Source organism: Diplotaxodon limnothrissa, linkage group LG20, assembly GCF_057381915.1.
Source record: "Diplotaxodon limnothrissa isolate DT_005_m linkage group LG20, D_limnothrissa_male_GT1.1, whole genome shotgun sequence".
Classification (NCBI taxonomy): domain Eukaryota; kingdom Metazoa; phylum Chordata; class Actinopteri; order Cichliformes; family Cichlidae; genus Diplotaxodon; species Diplotaxodon limnothrissa.
Window position 1 is genome coordinate 32,324,950 of NC_140615.1, and position 22,189 is coordinate 32,347,138.

Sequence of the window (22,189 nt, forward strand, 5' to 3'; positions counted from 1 at the left end):
TGTTACTACTGATAAGCTTCACTAAGTTTTAGAGATGCACTCCAGTCACAGCTGAATGTGGGAAAATAGAAGACAGGAGGTCTTTGAAGCTGAAGAGGTGATTCTAGACACGGGACTGCATCAACACCGAAGCACAAGGAGTGAGTGAAAAGGGAATAACCTACAGCTGGCTCTGTTTTCAGGATGTCTGTGGAATATTTCTGTCTCATCAGACTTAATGTGGTTTTCTTTTCTGAAAGCACACAGTGTTTACAAATGATTTATAGACAGTAATAATGCACTTTGTCTTGAGCTGAAGGCAAGAATAAAATTGTAGATGTAGATGGGTTTTCATTATCACTCTTAACCTTGCCTTCATGTACATTTAACTGTGGTACAGATAACAAAATGTGTTGTTGATCATCAAGTTATGTAATTAGGAATCAGCACCATGGACAGCACCCAAACAAAACATTTACTTTATACTTGGATGACTGTAACTACTGTAATGAAATTAAATAGCATGGTGAGTTCGAATAAATAAAAGTTGTACATAGAAAATATATAAGAATAATTATCTCCAATATGTGAGAAAATAAATTCGCATTAGAATTCAGGAGTCTTTGTTTTATTCTTCTAATTGCCACGTGCAACAATTAAAGTCTAAATTCTTCCCACATACCTAATGACCAATGTTACTGTTTCCTTTTTTTTTCCTTTTTCTTTTAAATAATGGGTCTTTGAGAAATGTCGCTCGAGTGAAACGAAAACATTTGGCAGTAATTAGAAAAAAAATACGACTGTGATTATTTTAAGGAGCGCTGTTACGGAGAAGCTGGGGAGGGGAGACTGTTTTGGTGTTTTCCTGAAGTTCTCGTTAAGTCCCCAAAGTTTCCAGTATATATGAATGCATGCTGGAAGCGGCCTCCTCCTTTTCCGTGAAAAGTCGTGCAGGTTTCTAAATGAACTTCACTCTCTTTGGCATTTTTTCTTCCACAACACCTCACGGATGTTTGGCTCCTTTCTGAATGTATTTTTATGTCAATATCAAAGCCGCAGTTTAGGTGACGCGAGAGAGGGGGTGGACTGCCCACTGCAAAAAGTGTAAAAATTAGGCGTGTGCTCTGCTTGCTTCAGTCAGCGTGAGACCACTGGACGATTTCCTTATTTTTCAGCACCAAGTCCAAATGATTAAGGGCAAAATGTTTTTAAAGGTTCCCTGTGTTCTAGTCTTCTTCACTTTGTACATGCGAGAGGGATTATCAGAGGATTATGACGCAAAAGTTAGCACGAATATTAATTTACAGGTAAGATTTTGGTTTTTTATTACACAGTTAATGCTGCTTTCTGAAATATCATCCCTATTGCATTAGGACAATATTAATGACGCAGAGCTTTATATTTAATGCATTTTAAACGCACAAACATGCATCTAAATCCAGTAAATCTCAGTCAACCCTTTGCGAAATATTTAAAATTTATTAAAGCTATATTTCCTAAAGTGAAAGTTTGCACAATGGAGAACTATATAATAAGATTACCAAAAAAGATCTTATTATATAGTCCTATTTTTCTGTAACCCGTATAATTAATGTTGCGTAACTTTCTCTTTAGGGGGTTTCCACACTTACTATTTGTTTATGCTAACTTCGCACCAATACACAGGATATTTGGTAATGTATTGACACAGCAATGACTAGTGTATTGAATTAACATTGGACACCGAACCGTGCAACCCTGGCCCGGGCCTGCATACAGTGAAAGCATTTATTTCCAGTTCCACTTCCCCTCCATTCATGAATGACTTTGATTCAAACTGTTATGACACTCAATCTTGACCCAACCCTCACACAGGAAGATTGTACAGATTGATTCAAAAATGGGACATTTTGGACAAGTTATTGAACCAAGAATCTCTTGTTACACTTACAAAATGTGCCATTTCCTAAATGCACTTGAAATACCAGTGTGGTTTGTTTTTTGTTTTTTTATGTGGTGCCTTGTTTCTTTTCCAGAGAGCAAAACGTCAAAGCAAACCAACAAAACCAGTGGTAAGTCTGTGCATTTTTTTGTAATAGTGCTAAGTAATGGCTGTTCTGTGGCTCTAACAGCTGTGCAGATTTCATTCTGTTCTGTTGGTTGCACAACCTGAACTGAACAACAAGCTTCACAGTCAACCACCACTGCCTCTCAGGATATCTTCAGTAACTCCACTGTGGGATTTTTCCTTCAGGTTACTTCAGTCTGTAGCAGTTCCCTGGTAACATACAGTAATTCTTGGGCAAACCACAGCTTTCCTAAATACCGCTGAGGTGGAAGCCTGATGTGGCTGTCTCTGCCCCCTGCCTGTCGCCTTGTCCTGCACTAATGTGGCCAGCATTAACCAGATTGGTCTCAGTAGGCGCCAGCAGTCCCTAAGTAAACAACAGGAGGGCACAGACACCCTGCAGGGAACTGCTTTGTGTTGTTTCACTGGCTTGATGCAGGGGAATCAGTAATATATAAAAAAAGAAAAACAAGGATACCACATTGACAGTAAGTTCATATGCATGTGGCAACTGGGAAAGATTCATACAGGTGGCAAATCTACAGTAAACTGTAATTTATTCATTTTTATTTCTATTTTTGCAGTCAGTTGATTTGATTGACGTCTTGTATTTTTACAGTAAAACAGGGCTTTGCTCCTATGTGACGAGAATCTCCTGTAAATCCTTCAGTTTGCTGCTTTCTTCTCCAACCTTTAAGTTATTCACTTATTTTTTATGTCTCCAGCTGAAGGTGACAGACTACCTTGTTAAGTGTTCAGTGGTGTCCCGCTATGCTGTTACTACAGTCCAGAGTTCAGTGTGGAACCAGCTCCCAATAACTAAGGAGGCTGCCTTTGAGGTGGACCTGCCCTCCTCTGCTTTCATCTCTAACTTCACCATGTAAGTCGGCCCAGTATTATCAAGTCTGCTACCTATGGTATCATTTCTTTGTTAGTGTGCCTGTGTTCTTTCTGTTTCCTTTTCTTCTTCTCTACTTGTTTGCTCTTACTTTAAAAGCCTGAAACAGCACCCAATCTGTGTCTCACTCTTTTGAATAACTGTCTTCCAGTAGTGTTCACTGTATATTGATTAAAATATAATAATGCATAGCTACTAAGTCCCACATTATAGAGTGGACAAGAAAAAAAACGCTTTTTGTCTGCTATATAGAGAGAAGACAAGATACAAATAATAGAAAAAAAGCAGTATCAATATAAATATGTAGAGTATCTCACAATTGAGAAATAACGCAAATTGAAATGAACAAAAGTAATCGTTTTCATTGGTGGCCTGAATCATAAAGTAAAACTTGAGACAAATTAGTAGAAATTAGTACGTGTAGATCATTTTTGCTCTAGGAAACTAGAATTCTGGTCTGGAGTAGATGCATAATTTTATGACCGAGAGGTTTCAAAACCGCTCTCCTTTAAAAATGCTAAATATAAACAAGACAAATAAGTCAACACTGCAGGCCAAACAGCAAGCCCGGAGTTGAATTTGGGAGCGGAAGCAGGTCAGGAGGAGAAGGAACCTGAGGGTACATGAATGCCAAGCTTTGTAAACCCAAGTCCAAAAGTTAATAGGAGTTTGCCCAGTTCCCCTTTCTCCCCCATACAGTTTACTAAGGCACCTTGCCAGTTCAGATATGCTGCATAGACACACACTTACATCAGCTGTCCGTGTGTGTGTGTGTGTGTGTGTGTGTGTGTGTGTGTGTGTGTGTGTGTGTGTGTGTGTGTGTGTGTGTACACAGGAGGATTTAGACTTGAATTTTTTAAGTATGTGTGAGTTTGGAGCTCGTACAGCTTCTTGCACCCATAATTCTTGACATTTCTCTCTCACTCCTTGTCACACACAGACTTGCGTACATTCATAAATGTTTTCACACAGACATTCAGAACTCATAAGACTGCCTGTATGTCACTAAATACCCAGAGGAAAAAAGTTGTGGTATATGTATTGCGTTAGTTCTTTGGCATTTCGGCTTCCAACACTAAGAACTCTATGTGTAGATCACTGACGTACAGCCGTTCCTTCACCCTCTCAGCCAGCCACACATATAAATATAAGCACCTTCATTTTCCACTCTGCTCTCTCATGCCATTCTGCTCTGCTTTTCAAACAAGACCCGCTTCAAGGCTGCGGGTTTATTTTAGTTAGCTCTTGATGTTTTTTTCCCTTTGGATATATTTGTTCTGTGGACCTGACCTTAATTTAGCACCTTGTCACGTGCCAGCAGTGGTCACGATGCCTAGAAAGTGCACTGTGTGAATTTAATCTCATTTTTGAGCGCTGGTTTTGGTTGGGATTTAGCTGGGTGTAGCACACAGTGGCACTCCCCTGGAGGATCATCAGCTTGTGAGCTCTCTCGCTCCATTATTGTTATTTTTACACGAAAATTACTCTTTTCCACTCTTCCTGTTTATAACCTTCACCTCCTTTTCATGTTGTATGAACTCGATATGTATACAAGTTTGTGTGGCAGCTTTGTAATTTCTGTGGAAATACGATGTGTAAAGTAAAACAAATCATGTTTAACATCCCCGTGTGTGTCACACAGAGAGGTATTTCTTCTTTCCTTTTCCCATCAGCACTTCCAGCAACAAGGTGTATGTGGCCCAGGTGAAGGAAAGGGCTGCTGCCAGGAAAATGTACGACACAGCTAAGAAGCAAGGAAAAACAGCAGGACTTGTCGCTACCAAGTCAGTCTTAGGGAAAATTGGAACTTTTTACCACCTTTGATAACTGCAGAATATTATGTTTTGTTTTGGGGGGGTAGTTTTTTCATGTTTGCAGTATCATACTATATTTACAGAAATACAACTTTGCAAATGTTACATTTGTGGTTTTGCAGAGAGAGGGAAATTGAGAAGTTTCGTGTTGCAGTGAGTGTGCCATCAGGGGCTAGGGTGTCCTTCTTCCTGACGTATGAGGAGCTGTTACAGCGTCGGCTCGGCCGCTATGAGCTCACTCTGGGTCTGAGGCCCGGTCAACTTGTCCAGAACCTCACATTAGATGTCTGCATAAGAGAGAGGACAGGCATCAGTTTTCTTAAGGTCCTTCCTCTTAGGACAAGCCAAGCGGTCACCAACACCCCAGCTCAAGGTAAAATCTGAACGGTTAGCCATCAGAATATTTACATGTGCATTATTTGACTTAACATAATGTCTTGTTTTTGCTGGCTGTAATTTCATACCACACAGGGATGGTATATTCTTAAATGGTTGGTGAGAAAAATGCAAATAAGTCTACTTACTTTGATGGAAATTTTGTAAATTCTCTTCTATTGGTTTTGAGTCCAACCTCATGGCATGTTTCCCACAGCTAATGCCGATGCCCCTGCCTCTACTCATGTCGAGCAGAGTCCCGAGTGTGCTCGGGTCCGCTACACTCCGACTCTAAATCAACAGAAGAGCATTTCTTCCAATGGTCTTAATGCTGATTTCATCATCCAGTATGATGTGGATCTAAAAGACCTCATAGGTGATGTTCAGGTCAGCACCTTTCATTCCTGACTTTGTCACACTATAAACATGTAATACCGATAGAAGCAAAGGTTGCTTTTAACAATCTCTTTTCTCACTCACTGTCAGGTGTATGATGGCTACTTTGTGCATTACTTTGCACCTAGGGGACTTCCTGTGGTTCCTAAGGATGTTATATTTGTCATTGATGTCAGTAGCTCAATGATAGGCAATAAGATAAAGCAGGTAAAGTGGACAAAGGCTCATTTGGATAGCTAGACCTGTATTAAGTGTCTTAAGATGAAGAAACTTGCTCACATATGACAGCAACGTCGGTTTTCTGTAAATAATTCCAAGAATTTCTGTCAGTAGACAAAGCAAGCTATGAGCACCATCCTTGGGGACCTTAGAGAGGGAGACCACTTCAACATCATCACCTTCTCGGACAAGGTTCACACTTGGAAAAAAGGCAAAACAGTGCGGGCAACTCGGCAGAATGTATGGGAAGCCAAAGAGTTTGTGAAGAGGATTATAGCAGAAGGATGTGAGTCCAAAACTGATACTGACTGAACTGCTGCACTGTACACAATTTGAATCATTGCATCAGCTGATTGTTAAACTTGTGCCTTCAACTAATTCTCTCCTTTTTCCACTCCTTTGTGTCAGGGACCAATATTAATGCAGCTCTGCTCTCAGCTGCCCAGCTTGTCAATCCTCCATCCTCTGGCCCTTCCAGACGCACCTCATCTCATCGTGTTCCTCTGGTGATTTTCCTCACTGATGGGGAAGCAACCATTGGAGTCACATCCAGTGAGACTATCCTCAGTAATGCCAAGAAGGCTTTGGGCTCGGCCTCTCTGTTTGGCCTTGCCTTTGGAGATGATGCAGACTTCCTGCTTCTCAAACGCCTGGCTCTGGAAAACCGAGGTGTAGCCCGGATGGTGTATGAAGATGCAGATGCAGCCTTGCAGCTTAAGGACTTCTATGATGAAGTAGCTAGCCCTTTGTTATCAGACATACAGCTGTCTTATCTGGATGATCAAGCATTTGATGTCACCCGCTCCCTTTTTCCAAACTACTTCCAAGGATCTGAGTTGGTTGTGACTGGGAGAGTTAAGACCGGGGTCAAAGATTTAAAGGTGCTAGTCTCAGCTATAGATTCAAAGCAGCAAATGAAGCTGGAGAACGACGTGTTTATTTCCCAAGAAAATGGGACAACAGATTCACTTGAGTGTTCGGGAGATTTAGAAGGGATATCCAGCTTTGTTCATCGCCTCTGGGCATATTTCACTATCAAAGAGCTTCTACTGGCTAAACTGAATTCTACTGATCCTGCAACTCAAAAGTTGCTAACAGATAAAGCAACCAACCTCTCCCTCAAATATAACTTTGTTACACCAGTCACTTCTTTAGTTGTAGTTAAGCCAGATGAAGATGAAGCAACTCAAAGTCCAACCACTCCAGAACCCACCACAGCTGCCACTATAACCACAACAGCAACAACTACAGCTACAACCAAAATGTCAGCTTCTGGTGTAGCAAAGAAGTCCGGCTCACCGCCTAACCTTAAGCATAAGAAGTTAAATCCAGGCCTGCCTAAGTCACCTCCAAATACCCTAAAACCCCCCAAAACATCAGTGGTTACATCATCCAAAAAAGCAGCTACAACCTCAAGTCCGAGCTCTATGAAAACAGCCCCTGCACCATTCTCTGCTAAAAAGCTCACTCCTTCCCATAATGGCCTGAAAACGTCTCCTCCTCCTCCAGCTGGAAAGATACCCACTTCTCTGCTAAAGATTTTAAAAACAGCACCACCTCCTGCACCTGGAAAGGTCTCCACTCCCCTGCCCAATGCCAAGAAACCAAATACTCCCACAACCACCCCTATGCTGACATTCACCACCAGTCTCTCACCACCACTAAGTTCAGTCAGAACTAACCCTGCCCCCCTACCCAGTACAGCACGGACAGCTCTCCCTCCTGTCAAAGTGACTCTAAGAGCAGAGAACAGCACATCGTCTGCTCCATATGCTCACCTGTCCGAAAGCACTCCTTCCCTCACTCACTTGTCATCTACACTAACCTCTCCCACTCCAGCTCCAGCTCCAGCAGTGGAAAACAACAACACAAAATCAAATGTTGACACAGACCTGAGGATTGCCACCCTAGTGTCAGCTACCTTTGCTCCCATGCCTGGCGTAACAGATGGGGAACAACTGTGGGAGGCAGCACAGCTTCTGGGTAGGTTACACCTCGTCTCATCTGTTGTGTGCTGAGCTTAATTCACAGTCAAAGCTTTTTTTGCAACCTGGGAGTTATAAGGTGGATGATGAGGAGTAGACTGTTTGTTTATCATTTATTGAACTGTTTATTGTCTCTCCACTAGATGTCTCTTCTTCCATTCAAATTCAAAGACGAGGTAAAACTGGATTTCCTCTCTATAACAAACGCTTTGTTAGTCAAAGCGCTATTTGTATATATTTGTATAGATTTGTACCTGTTTATACTGGAGCTAGTAGTAATAGTTATATCATATACAAGAATAGAATTTACTTAAAGGGGACCTATTGTAGTGCCCTGTACTTTTATTCTTGGATTCTAGAGTAGGTTAACATAAGTCTAAGTTTAGAATAATTCCTGTTCATCTTATACTGGACCTTGACATAGCTCTTTAATTTATCTGCCATCTGAAATCTGTTAATACACGCTTTAATTAAAGGCAAAAAAAAAAAAAAAAACTTGACTGGCAGCACCTCAAAAACAGAAGGGTTCACTGCAAGTGGGCAGGACTAAAAAGTTAGGACACACTCGAGATTATGGACAAGTTTAATAAAAAAACCAAAATGAAACTCTTGTACATAGTGAACATACTGTAGTGGTCAGATATGCTAAATGCGGACATCCTGATCACTCTTTGGGTATCTTTATTTCATATCAGGACCAATTTCCTGGTTCAGTATGGCAAAGGAAGCTCAGCTTACTGCAGGTCACTGAAGAACTCAGCTGATGTTGTTGTGTTGTTGTACATTTTTCCTGTATTATCGAAAGCAGGAAATTTTGAAAAATAAGAAAATGCCTCACTTTGACCGAGTTCATCCAAAGACAAAGAAGGAGGGATGGACAAATAGGATGAAAAAAAATAGAAAGTGATAATTGAGCATAATAGTTCCCCTTCATAAAATTGTCTCTGGAAATTAAAGCATCTGACAACATTGGAGGGGAAATTATTCTCTGGTGGAAATGTTCGCTTTAAAGAATTAAAGAAATGCTTTATTTTCAGTGTTGAAGCAAAAACAACATATTTTATAATTGTAAGTAAGTAAGTAAAATTTATTTATATAGCGCTTTTCACAGATAAAAAATCACAAAGTGCTTTACAACACAGGAAATGGAAATATAAACAATATAACAGTAAATAAAACAAAATTAAACTATAAAACTATAAAAACAACATAAGAGGAAATTAATCAAATGCTTTTCAAAATTGTGTTATATATATTTTAAAATGATAAATTTGCATTTTAAAATACTGTACACAGTTCTTAGATTCAGTAACATTATCTAGCTGTTAAAATACACCATGACAACTATATATATCAGAATATAAATCAGTAATAATTTGCATATCTTTTCTATTAAATAGATATTGACCTGGTGAAAGGTAAGCATCATGATTAAATCATTATATTCTGTTATTTCTAAAATCAGCTCCTTTGGTGAGCAGTGCAGTGTGAAGTGAACCTGCTTTTCATACATTGTTTCCATTTCTCAGACTATGATGCAACCTATGAATATGATTACGATGACGATCAAGATAACTGTAAGTTTTCAATGTATATTGGAAGCAATACTCTACTCTCACTTACGACCTGAAATGTTTCTTTACAATACATGTCTGACTTATTTTCAGGGTATATTACTGACACTTTTGGTGAGTATTTGAGAATGCAAAAGCTGCATATAAAGTCATTAACTGTAAAGATGCTGCTTGCAATACAGTCCTGTCATTGGTTTCAGTGCTTGGGAGTGAGGAGGATTGTCCTTTAGCTGAATGTCTTGTGTTTTTAGAGCCTCAACCCAAAATGGGAGCCATCAGGGGATTCTCCTCATCAGGTTGAGTCAACATTTTATTTATTTTCTCTTTAGTAGGCCCTTAAACTAATTTCAGTAGTTAATGTATATACTAAATATTATCTTTTGCAGTTGATGGAGATCCTCATTTTGTGGTCCAGCTAGCAAAGCTTCACCAAAACCTGTGTTTCACAGTAGATGGCAGGGCTAATGATGTCCTCAGACTGCTGGAAGACCCAGAGAGAAGTATGCAGAGCAATAAGATCTATAATCTGACACTGTAATTTTGGTGTTTAAACGTCTACATATGTCTCCTTTCTCTTCAAGATATCATTGTAGATGGCCACCTAATGGGGGCTCCCTCCAAAGATGGTGTTGAAGACCGTTTGCGAAACTACTTTGACCAGCTCACAATCTCCGCGGTCACGGGCAACTCTGGTGACATCATGATCACACTCACGCTGGACGCTGTAGTTTTGGAAGGTGAAGGGCGGGATACGCTTCCCATCAATCAGCAGGGATCAGTGACGAGGCAAGGCGTGACTGTTACTGTGGACAACCACCAGAGCTGCTGGATCGAGCTGGCAGAGGGCGTGCAGTTCCTGGTCCTGTTCCATCATTATAAACATCCAAGCTACCTGCAGTTGGCTCACCTGGGCTTTTACATCACAGATGGGCGAGGGCTTTCTGACTCCACCCAAGGCCTTCTGGGTGCGTACACTGAAGCTTCCACTGAAAATGAATATGTTGTTTTGTTTTGGTACATATGGCATAAAACACTTAAAATACTTAATTGCAGATAAAAAGCTCCCACTTACAAAACCATTTTAAATACTACACTGTTGGCTACTGTGCCCAGTGGTTTAAAAGAAAGCTGGCCACGACATTCAATTTTCATTTCTTTAGATGTGATATCAGTTATAGAAAGAGAGTTGTTGTATTCAGTCTTACTAGCTTAAAAAAAGAAGACAACTGGACTTCTTTAGTTTTCTGGAAGATGTTTCATCTCAGCCAATAGTTCCCTTGAATGTAATAAAAAAATAAATAGCAAATAAACAAAAATATTCAGGATCAATATCTCCTTCCTGATCTGATTACTAGAAAAAAACCTGCAAACCTCACTGTCAACAGTTTAATGTACAACCTTTCTAATTTCTACCATTGCCAACCTAAACATCAGCTAACTAATGCTACAAATGTTTAAATCCCATCGCAACCGTAAGTGTCAGCGTAGGTTCTCAGTCATCCAGGTTAAGGTAGTCTAAGGAGCTAATGGGATTTGGGGTTAGTATGTCTCTTTGCTTAATCATAGACTCTATATAAAAGATTATGTAGCCACTATTACCATTACTTTGAAGCCTGTTGTTGACCATTTTTACTATTTTATTTGACTATTTTACCATTTAAAGCATTTCATCATCATAGTTTTTTGAAGTATGATGCATCATTAATAATGTAGTGGACCTGACAGTGTAAATGGGGGCTGCTGCATATTCATACTGTACTGACTTGTCAGCCAACTCCAGTACTTGATGTGATGATGACTGTTTTGTAATATACCAAACAAGCATTATGTAAACAATCTCTTGTACACATGGATTTTAAAACTTTTAACAAAAGAATGTAGCACACTACAGAAGGCCTTACTTTTTAGACTCGAAGACACTTTCCATCTTTTATGTACAGTCTATGATCTTAGTGTTAAATGTAAATGATAAATAGAGCAATCAAACGTGCTTATTTACTCAATCAAGTGTCAAAAAATAATAATCGGATACCTCAAATTTATAGATGAATACAGGAAGTGAGTTTAAGTTGTTACTTCTCATCATTTCTGTCCTTTATCCATCTGCAGGCCAGTTTCAACGCGCTGACATTAATATAACAGTGGTGAAAGACTACGTGGATGAAGGTCTTCATCGAGTTAAGAAGGAACAAATTCTGGCCAGAGGGATCCTGAGGTGGGGATCAGAGCAAATGCCAGTTACCCTGCAAGACAAGACGCTGAAGGACTCGGTGCAAAAACGCCACCGAAGCAGCTGCTGGGTGGTGCCCAAGACAGAGATAGAGAGACTACTGGGTCATTCGTATGAGAGCTACGTGGTGAATCATGTGTAATTCTAGCCGAGTCATTTCCACCATGTTGTCTGTTTGCTGCACAGCTCAAGTCACAGCAGGTAATGTGGATAGGTTATCACAAAAGGATGAACCAAAGCTGGGATCCAACTGGGTTAGTTGCCTGAATGGCTTTCTGGAAGGGTGGGACAGATTACAGACTGCAAAGAAAAGTTTCCTGTAAAGAAGTAAATACAGCAAAGGATTGAATGGTGCCCTTGTTCCATCTCCACCACTGAATTTGAACCAGATTCAAGCTTCGTATCTATGACAGAGACGCAATGTACTCCTGGTCGCATGGCAACTACAAAATATCCAATGGTTGCTGCAGCAGTTTGCGCATGCTCCAAAATGTCTTGCAAAACAACCCTGTTTACAAGTTGTTTATCAGATTATTCTTATATTTTATGATTGAATTTTTGATAGTCAAAAGCTATCTTTCAGAATTACTTGTAATCATAGTGTAATTCAATAAGTTGTATTTTTAGTACAAGTGTATATAAAACATTAATGTATGTATTTGTGTATAGATAAACTTCCCGTGTCAGCATTGCATCTTTAATAAGCAACACAAATCAGCCTTTTCCAGGTTTGCCATGTGCTTTTTATTTTTCTGTCATTTCATTCATAGTTTAATTCATTTTATTTGTTACACAAGACATTAGGCATTGTTCACATACTAGTGATCAAACAAGGACAGTAAGTTTTCTACTACTCAGTCTATTTCTTTTGTCAATTTCAAGGGATATTTGTCAATAGTGGTTTTCAAAGGCCATACTAAACAGTACAACCACACATGAGGCTTTTGTTTTCAATAAATAAAAAAGAGGATAGTATCTGATGCTGAGGAAGGGTGGGTGGGGGGCTTCAGATATATCTATGTTCAAGAAGTAAACAGTATTCCAGTTATCACCAGATAATGTGTTTCCAGGATGAAGAGCACACACAATGTTAAATGACGCACAGTGCGAACACACAGCTGTATCGATTTTGACTCCAGATCTATGACTGACTGCTGCTGTTGTCCCTCCATCAAAACCTGTTTCTTAGGAATGCTAAAAATCATTAAATCCTGATGCAACACTGGAATGATCACTAAATTAGGTAAACATAACACATGACACAGCAAATAAACAAACAAAAGAAATCGGTGTGCATAACGTTTTAAATCCATTTTATCATCAGAACGTAAACTATTAGCATAGCATATTCAGCATTTGACGTAAACCCTTCCACGATACGTCAGCGAAATTCAAATAAATAGAGCTCAAAGATAAGACACGTCAACACCCCAGACGCGATAACTTTGTTTAGAGTTGTCAAGGGGTTGGTCGCGGTGGATAAAGTGAAATGGAACCGCTTCAGTTTTCAGTAAAGTAAAATGGATCGTAGCATCTCGTGTTTGTTTTGATCCATAACGAGCCAAGCCACAGATCAATCTGACTGCGAGTGTGCACTGTAGAGATATGAGGAACTGTCTCAGGTGTACAATAACACCTCTGACTCGGTAGGAAACAGCATATAGTGTTCAGCCAGCTCTGCAGAGCAACATACACCACCAAACTTTTAATGTCAGCGAGCTTTGCCAATAACAGAATCACCAGTTTTGGCACAAGACTGGCCTCCCACTACATGTTAGTAAAAACAAAGCAGTCAATGTTTTGAATGGGTCCAAACATTTGAATTAGACCCAAAATGAAGGCTACAACCAAATAAAAGCATCTTGGTTCACTCTCATGGGGCGGCACTTGGAACTGTGGTTTCATACTTATGCTATGCTACAGTCTTTTGAAAATTTCTTGCTTTTCCCTCTATGTCACACTACAATTTTTTTCTGAGTTTTAATCCCAAGGGTAATGACTTATCTCAATGACAAACACAAGGGTTGAAACAACCAAGACACAATCTGGTGCTTCCACTGAGAGCCGAAATTTCAGTCTTCACTCTCTTCCCCCGCAAGTGAAACTTCGCCAAGACAACAATCTCCTCACATACATTCTTATCCTTCACCATTTCAAAAATCTTCCAGATCTCTTCACAGAAACCCTCACCTAACACAAGACAAATCCTCACCATGCCTTTTTGCCCCAATGTTCCCTTTTTCTTGTAAATGTTCAACTCGAAGACCACGGTTTCATCCTCTGCTCTGTAAACTTCATAACTTCAGCCAGTGAAATGTGCACCAAGCATATAGAAATAAAACTCTTCAATAATTTAAAATGTTAGAAAGTAAACTATTCAAATTCAAAAGTGACATCACACAACAGAGATAAACAAAGAAACTTTTTTTGTGTTTTTCTTTTTCAGGAGGGAAGGGTTGACAGTTAGTAGCCACTGATTAGCTTGCCTGCTAGCACAGGAAACACAACAGCATTGCAAAGTGAGCACTATCAGCTGACAGAACAGCCCATTTATATGTAACTTTTCATCACATTTTTTTGTTTTGTTTTTTTTCTGTTTTTGCCCGACCAACAGATTTTGCCAAAATGAGCGGCATCTATTGAAGAAACACAGGTAAAAGACCAAGTAAGAGAAAAGTGAAAGCAGGGTTGACAGGAGTGATGCGTGGAATGGTCCAGCCTTCATACCGCAGTGTCATTTGAATCTATGTACAATACTACTGTGTGTAAAAGATGCATGCACGTCCACTGGAGGTGACCCTTCCAGAGGATTCTACACTAAGCCGTTACACATCTCTCATGTCAGAGCTATCTGTTGAGACCTCTCGGTGCCATCAACCTTCCATCGACCCAACCTCTGATATGAGGAGAACGATGTTACAGGAGGAATGAAATGCTTTGGAAATTGCCAACAACAAGTAATAAATTCACCTCTAATGATAATAGTTAAGACATGATTATACTGTAAATTCTACAATGGAATGAAAAACCATATCAACCCTGCTTTTCAGTGACAGAGAAAGGGAATGTGAGCATTTGAAAAGCGTGTATGTGTGTGTCTGTGAGCATTTATGTGTCTGAATGCGTGCCAAGAGAGGGCGAGAGAGAGCGACGCGAGGAGGTGGAGGCAAACGGCTGAAGACGGGCTCAGAGGCTCAGACGCACACCCTCTCCACCACTCTCACATTTTACCCATTTTGCTTTTAAAGCACTGTTTAGGCAGCCCCGGCCCTCTACTGAAAGCCCCGTTGCCTCCAGTTTTGCATCCACCTCCTTTCCCAGCCTTGCCCTCTCTCAGAAGCCCCCCTCTCTAGCTCACTGCTCATCCTCCCCAAACACATCGTTCTGTTTGCGTTTCATGTTTTCAAAGTCAAAGTCGCTCCCGGTCGTACGTTTGTAGATGTCCTTGATGTCATTGCAAGTGGTCTCGAAGTGAGTGGTGGCATCGTAGGACCTTGATGCGAAGATCTGAGGAAAGAGTTCAATAACAAGAGTTAGATTTTACAGCATTGCTAGCAGGTCTGTGAGGCTGCAGTGCTCATTTCCAGCTTCACATTTTTATTCAAAAATATACAAAAGTAGCTTTGCATGATCCTTATTTATTGTCATACCAGGCCTCTGTGCACCTGCACAGTTTATCTGTTTGAAACAAGCAGATCTATCTCCCATCTCCTAACAAAGCTTTGTAAATGACTGAAAACAGAGGGTTTAAACACAACACAGCTCTGTGTCTAATATGAACATATTAGGGATATCCACTCATAGTAACATTATACAGAGGCAAGAGGGGAAAAAAACTCTGAATCTGATTGTTTAGAGCAGTCTGATGCTTGCAGCTAAAATTTCAAGCTGGCACCTAAACGCCTCACATGCACATACAAGCTGGCTTCAAAAGTGAGTCAATCCCCACAGCCTCCTATTCTAACATTTTAGAGCAGAAACAAATCTGGGCTTTATTTAAGGTCTTTTGGGCTATTTTAAAAACAATTAACTGTCAAATATCTTGCATTTAACTGTATTAAAAGCGCTATGCATTTGGTGAGTGAATTCTATCATTCTGTATGGAACTTAGCACTAATTAGCAGGTGTCTGCATCTATTTTATGTACTCATAGTTTATGGGTGCCTCTTGCTAACCAAACTTGTTAACCCAAGTTTGGTTAGCAACCCATTTATGGGTCCAAAATAACCAAGCGGGCCAGCTGTTGCCCATAAAATTGAAGCTTCCAAAAAGGAGATCACGATACAAGTGACATCACTAGATCATCACTACAGCCATCTTCTATGGACAGTCTATGATAGAATGATAATTACCTATCTAGTACAACATTTCTTTGCAACAAACTGGTCAACTGACCCTTCAACTCAGCCGTATTAGTTGTGGCAGCGTATTAATTTGTTATATTGTAAAATACAATATTTTTTCTGGATGTTACCCTTGGAATAAATGTCTCACCTGGCTCTCAGTACCATCATCTGTGGGCTCATAAAGGTCGCTAATAGCCACAAACCTGTGGGGAAAAAAATGTGATTTATCCCAGTTATATATGCACCCCCCCCCCCATGTAACTAAAAACATACATGAATTTGAATAAGCAAGAAGTAAAATGTGGGACTCACTTTTGGTCGATGGGCTCCAGCAGCTCCAGAGCTGGCTCAATTTCATTCTCAGGTTCACTGGTTTCCACTGTGGTGCTGACAATAGCGATGTACTTCCCCTGGGCCGCCACGTTGTGAGCATAGGAGATCATGCACACATAGATGTCTAAAGAACAGACAAAGGAGTTAACAGGAAGAGATGGTTAAATCAAGAGTTAACTTCAAGCAGGATTAATTGACGTTTTTGTCCACTTGGAGGCAGCAGGAACGAGCTGTATACACACTGACACGTTATCGTCCCAGTTGAGTAAACAGTTGCCTGTTTATATAAGCATTCATCTGGAGTCATGTTTCTAGCCACCTGCTGTGTGTCTCATATCTCATTTCCTTTAGCTTTGCTTTTGTTTCCATAACTTTTTAACAAAAAAAAAATCTCAGGGTTGCTCCAGTATATGCACAAGTTACTTTTTTAAATTGTCTTTCTTCTTCTTGTTGTCAAGCAAGTTGTCTATAGTGCTTATTTTCCTTCCTTCTTTTATTTTTTCCAACTTTACTGTTTAAATCAGGTGAGTAACAGTGATAGTAAATCAAAACAGTACAACTGAAACTATTAGCAGAAAGGTGCTAAAAGGCACCATGGAGCTAAGGGCAACTGCAGAGCTCATCACTTCTAGTTTGTCACATTTAACATGGAGTCTGATGTTTATTGATTAGGGATGTTAAAAAATAATCTAAATTTAATCTGTAGGGGACTAAATCTGCACCATTTCTTTGAAGAATAAAAAGCAGAAATATTGAATATAGAAAATATTGCTCACCTGAGTTGCGATTAACCTGATTCTGAGGAATGATGATCTGACAGGAGTTGGCATCATTAGTGTTTTTGATGGGATGGCTGAGGATGCAGATCACACGGATCACCTGACCCGCTTTACGGACACGGTCTGGGATGTAACTAGGGTCGCAAATGAGCTGCTTACAACGAGCCACCTGCAGTGGGAACGAGACAGTAATGATGTGAGTCTGCTGGCTAAGTACATTTGGCTGAATAAACCTTAGGCGTAACCACTTTAAAATTTGTAATGATACTGTTAAACTTGTGTAGCTGTGGACAATAAGGCAGAATCTGCTTTACCTCGCCCTCAGACTTTACTCCAATCACTTTACCACCTTCCATCACGATCTCATCCACAGGTTTGTTCAGCATGTAGGTTCCTCCATAGATTGCACTCAACCTAAGATTACAAACGAGTATGATCCGTTAACTCGAGGAGTGGTTTATATAGTTATGACAGACTCCATCATAAATATCAGAAGTTTAATTTAAGTTAAAATACCTGGCAAAGCCCTGTGGCAGTTCTCCCAGACCATAGAGGGGGTAGAGATAAGGGCTCTTGCCATACCGTGCCAGTGATTCACTGTAGAGTTTGATACGGTTGATCGTCTCCAAACAAGGAACATCAAGATAGCTGAAGTGGAGCAAAAGCAATGTGAGAACCCCATTGGTATCTGTTTAAGCACATAATAACAATAAACCCTTGGTATTCCCCGATAAGAACATCTGTGACTCATATTTGAAAGCATGCAACTGTGACATTAAGCAGAAATAAACAATTAAACGGTTGATGATGGGTGATGTTGTTCTTACTCATCTGTCCTGTAGAGGGCCAGGGCGTGGCCAGTGAAGTCAATGACATCCTGACCGAGGTCAAACTTCTTGTAAACGTCCCTCATCGTTGTGGTTTTAGGGTCCACGCCCTCAAAGGTCTTGGGGTCATTCTCATCAAAATTGGCCACAAAGACTAAAAACTTTCGAAACCTCCTCTTTTCAAACATTCCCATCAGATCTGTGAATTCAAACCGAGGTTTCAGCACTCTACTGTCGACGTCATCGCGTGCAAAACGTAATGAGACAACATTCAGGTGACTTACTTGAAGCTAGTGCCTCAGTCTCAGTTGATGGCACCTTGTAGATCTTTCCTCCTTTGTAGACAAAGCTGCCTTCCACTACTTTAAAGTCCAGATACCGTGTCACTTCTGTGTATAGCAGCATCTTTACAAGCTGACCTGCAATCAGGGAGGCAAACACACGCAACATCTTACAGGCTCTGTGTTAAATCCACACTACATATACAACATAACCACAAATCCCTTGAAAGCCTACAACATAACATGCTGTAACATGACGCGCACCTCACAGGAAATATAACTATATGTCGCGTTAACAAATCCCACAGCTATTGTATTTCGCCTGCTTAGTCTGGTCGATTCCTCCTATGCATTTCCAGCTACTTTTTTACCCTAGTTTTTGAATGGATCACTAAGAGGACAACAGCCACCGTCTTAATGTAAGAACTCAGAAATGTCATCAGATTCCTGGTGGGGGATTTTGAAAATTACTAGAATAAATATGAGGAAATGCACAAAAAAGTGGAAAAACTTCATGGACAAATATGATGGCCTCTGAAAAAATACTGATTGGAACAAAGATTAAAGGCCAGGAGAGAAAAAAGTCCCAGCATTTTATTTGTTCCTGTCACGAATGGCACTGCTTATAAAACACCAGGACATGGTAAAACACCACCCACAAGCATTAATGCTGGCAAAGGTGTTGGCCACTTAAATAGGTTACATTGCCAGGTCTCCAGAGTCACCTAAACAAGCAGTTAGTGTGTGACCAACCTTGAAGAATTAAAGCATTTTGCAGTCACAGTATTAAGCTCCAGAATTACCCCGTTGAATAGTCTGAAAAGCCCTTTGGCTCTTGTGTACTTATCACGTGCTAACTTTTATGGCATTTCTTTATATAATTAGCAACAGGATTCTAACCGTTGGCCATGAGAAACTTGGGTATGAGGTCAACGTTCCAGTCACGTCCTCTGCCCATTGACTCAGGTGGGGTATCTGGCAGACTGAAGCGCTTGTACAGCTGTGGAAAAGGAAAGGAAAGCCTGTGAGGCCCATCGAATCTGAGGCTTTACAGATAATAAAGCAGTTAGCAAATGAAGACAGTAAAAGGGTGACAGATGGGACTTGAAGTAAAATGAGATATACTGAGAAACATTAAAAGTTTATTGATTGGTTTTATAGATCCCAGAAGTCCTTACCTCCTCCAGGGGGGTAATAGAAGAGCTCTCCCCACCGTAGTAGGGGTTTCGGTCCATGTGCAGAACCTTCTTGCCATTCACGGACATGATCCCAGACAGAATGCATTCCTGCACGAAAACGGATTTATTTATCCAACACATCAATCACATCAATAACTCTTAGGTATAAAACAGCCCTATAATAAATCCTTCTCCTGTCAAGGCTCCAGTGTTTTAGAGATGTGTTGAATCATTCATTGAGGGGTGTAGTTTAAGTTGTCAAGATGAGAAATGTTTCTAGTATTTTGGTCTAGACCTTAGCATATGATTAGAGATAGGCACGCTGCTTAGTTTAGACACTGAATGTAAATGGAAGTAAGGAGGTTCTGACAGAGGGATGCGGGGGACAGTGGAAAAGATGTACGCATGCGTGATTGCATCGTCTTAACAACGTAGCTACGATAATAATAATACTAATACTAATAATAATAATAACAATAATGTAATTAAAAATGTATTACATAAAAAAGAAAAATTGTGTGGATATGCATCGTTGTATTTGATTCCATTTATAAAACTACCAGAATATCCGCTTCCGTGTCTGCAAAGAGCTGGGAGAATAGCACAGAAAGCGCACTTCTGCCGCAGAGGGTGTGATGAGTGAAAGGAAAGTGCGGCGATAGTGGCAGCAGTGAAAAGCTCTGTCATTTAATAAACCGGAGCTCAGGCCTGCGCCAACCTCAGGATGGAGGCCTGCCTATGCAAAGAGGACCATGACACACTGTAGGGTTACGCCTAAAAGATGCTGCTGGGTGTAACACAACACTGAGCCGGCTGTGACTCTGGAAAGCAAACAACTCCCGGTCGAGGAACTATTTTCTTCTCGTCGTGTACAAGCAGATCAGCTGGTGCGGTTTATTTCCAAAGCGCATCTCTTGTGATAAATTTCTAATGTGACACGCACGCCGGGAAGCAAGGGGCTTCCACTCTTTGGCTAGGATAGAGGATATCGGGCCTCTGGTCTGGCTAAAACCATCCTTTGGGAAGCTGACAGAATCAATTCGGTGTGTTTCTGTGCAGACAAAACGAAGCTTGACTACTCACTGTGAGTCCGGTGCCCAAAACGATCACATCATATTCCTCATCCATGTTGTCTCACCGCCTCTCCCGTCTCGCCCTCTTTTTGCCTTGAGAAATGAAGGGTATTGAAAGCAAATAAAATTGGTTAGTCCACAAACCGGGTAACTGTCTCTCACTGTCTCTGCACAGGTCCTTTAAATTGCTCTTCAAAGTAAAATATTATTTATTAATCATTGGGTATAAATGGCCAATGGAATACACAGTCCACACTGTCACCGGCGAGGACGACCAAAGATGGCCCTGATCGTGGAGCAGTCTAGAACAATGTCACTGCGCGTCGGCAAATAGTGCGCATCCTCCTTCCCTATTTCCCATCCTGCCACACAATGGACTCAAGCTGCAAAGCGAGAGACGCCGCTTTGAGCCGGCTTTGGCGATTGTTTATTTTGCACACGGGCTGTGCTGTTGTGGAGTTTGGCTTTTGTTTTTGGCCATTTTGAAACCACAATGTTTGTGTTCTCTAATTTCTTATTCTATCTTTCCTTCCCAGTTGTAGGCGCAGCGTTGCGTGGATGAAGGCAGCGATATCCTTCCGCTGCTACAGCTGTGTGGATGGGAGTTGCTTTCACTGACTGAGCGCACGCACTAGGCCTTTACAGCAGGGGTGTTTCCAAGCTTTTCTTCTTTCTTTCTTTTTAACGGGGTGGTACAGGGGTGTGGGGTGGGGGACCAGGAGTATGGCAGGGGGTCGTAATGTTTGATCGGATTTAAATATTATTAAAGAAAAGTGTCTTTTCTGCAGCCCTGTCTCCCAATAAAGACGGTGTTACAAGAAAAGCAGTGCTGCAAAAGATTTGGATAACCTTTCTGCAAAGTGGCTAAACAAGCATTTAGGCCTCTTTTTTAAGTAAATGTCACATTCCTATTTAAGTAGTCTGTTTTGGCTGTGAAACGCTACCTACAGTCCCAAGTAGCTAAAGTAAAAGTATTTGTTATACAGAGTTAATTATGCAGTCATGATCACTGAATGATTAATATATTGTCCTTTTTATGTTACCGTGATGCTGAGGTTTATATATGCCTTACATTTGATAATATCACATAGGAGTTCAGCAGTAAGATGTTAGCATAATTATGCTTTTTGGGACAGGTAAAATGATAAGTAACTACAGCATTAACATAACTGTTATTAGGCTACCGTTTATTTAATTATTAGTAATTATTCATCTCAGGCTCACTTCCACAATGAATCTTTTGTCCTGGCTTTCTCCCATCACCCCAACCCATTGCAGCACACAGCTGCCCCTCTCTGAGCCTGGTTCTCTTGGAGATTTCTTCCTGTTTAAAGGGAGTTTTTCCTTCCCATTGACACCAAGTGTTTGCTCATAGAGGGTTGTTGGATTGTTGTTGTTTTTTTATTTTTTTTTTGAGGAGTGGCTTTTCAATTAAATAAATGTTTAGACTGATTTATTTATCTATTTATTATTTACTTAATTACTTATATGTAATTGTTAGGACATGAAACAAAGAGGGAATTTAACACTTTAACTCTTAAACGCTTAAGAGTATCTTGGATAATTAGTCTACGCCCTAAATGAAAGTGTGAAAAAAAGAAAATATGAATATAAATGAAGTAATAATGGAAGACTGCCGTATTTGTTTAAACGCACACACATGCACACACAAACACACGCACACCATACTTTAAAGAATCAGTTGTTCTGCTAAGCAATGTGGTCAGCTGGTGGTACTGTAGCGGTTTCTCTCCTGGAAATGCTCAACTGAGAGCAAAGCTGTAGTGTGTCATTGGTGTCAGCAGCTGCTGCGGGCTGTTCGGGCTGAATGAAACAAGCAGGAAGTCATCTCTTC

The 22,189-nt window shown here is 40.5% G+C and overlaps 2 protein-coding genes across 3 annotated transcripts; one reads left to right on the top strand and one right to left on the bottom strand.

Annotated features, from left to right (window-relative positions):
- The first annotated feature begins 750 nt into the window (after positions 1–750).
- itih6 (inter-alpha-trypsin inhibitor heavy chain family member 6) lies at positions 751–12,479 on the top strand. 2 transcript variants are annotated; one of them, XM_085344771.1, is made up of 17 exons: positions 751–1,286; positions 1,995–2,030; positions 2,752–2,906; positions 4,598–4,708; positions 4,861–5,111; positions 5,331–5,500; positions 5,600–5,716; positions 5,843–6,014; positions 6,137–7,711; positions 7,857–7,889; positions 9,114–9,131; positions 9,243–9,290; positions 9,381–9,401; positions 9,488–9,583; positions 9,674–9,787; positions 9,869–10,252; positions 11,397–12,479. In XM_085344771.1, the coding sequence occupies exons 1-17, from the start codon at positions 1,167–1,169 to the stop codon at positions 11,657–11,659; spliced, it is 3,684 nt and encodes a 1,227-aa protein (XP_085200897.1). In that variant the 5' UTR covers positions 751–1,166; the 3' UTR covers positions 11,660–12,479. The 2 variants fall into 2 exon arrangements, with proteins under 2 accessions (XP_085200897.1, XP_085200898.1); XM_085344772.1 differs by having other exon boundaries at positions 9,539–9,583.
- A 2,082-nt stretch (positions 12,480–14,561) lies between these two features.
- gdi1 (GDP dissociation inhibitor 1) lies at positions 14,562–20,566 on the bottom strand. Its single transcript, XM_085343847.1, has 11 exons — positions 20,345–20,566; positions 19,262–19,369; positions 18,984–19,083; positions 18,087–18,221; positions 17,803–18,001; positions 17,492–17,623; positions 17,290–17,389; positions 16,973–17,144; positions 16,176–16,320; positions 16,012–16,066; positions 14,562–15,024 (listed from the first exon to the last, which is right to left on the bottom strand). Exons 1-11 carry the CDS (start codon positions 20,387–20,389, stop codon positions 14,872–14,874), a joined length of 1,344 nt encoding a protein of 447 aa, XP_085199973.1. The 5' UTR covers positions 20,390–20,566; the 3' UTR covers positions 14,562–14,871.
- Positions 20,567–22,189: the final 1,623 nt, after the last annotated feature.

What these genes read in the sequence shown, in the direction of transcription:
- gdi1 (XM_085343847.1), bottom strand. Translation starts at nt 20,389, where the DNA reads ATGGATGAGGAATATGATGTGATCGTTTTGGGCACCGGACTCACA. An exon ending in TTTTGGGCACCGGACTCACA is followed by an intron (nt 19,370 to 20,344) that starts GTGAGTAGTCAA and finishes GTTTTCGTGCAG; the next exon opens with GAATGCATTCTGTCTGGGAT. An exon ending in CTGCCACAGGGCTTTGCCAG is followed by an intron (nt 17,390 to 17,491) that starts GTATTTTAACTT and finishes TTGTAATCTTAG; the next exon opens with GTTGAGTGCAATCTATGGAG.
- itih6 (XM_085344771.1), top strand. Translation starts at nt 1,167, where the DNA reads ATGATTAAGGGCAAAATGTTTTTAAAGGTTCCCTGTGTTCTAGTCTTC. An exon ending in TAGGCAATAAGATAAAGCAG is followed by an intron (nt 5,717 to 5,842) that starts GTAAAGTGGACA and finishes TTCTGTCAGTAG; the next exon opens with ACAAAGCAAGCTATGAGCAC. An exon ending in GCTGGAAGACCCAGAGAGAA is followed by an intron (nt 9,788 to 9,868) that starts GTATGCAGAGCA and finishes TTTCTCTTCAAG; the next exon opens with ATATCATTGTAGATGGCCAC.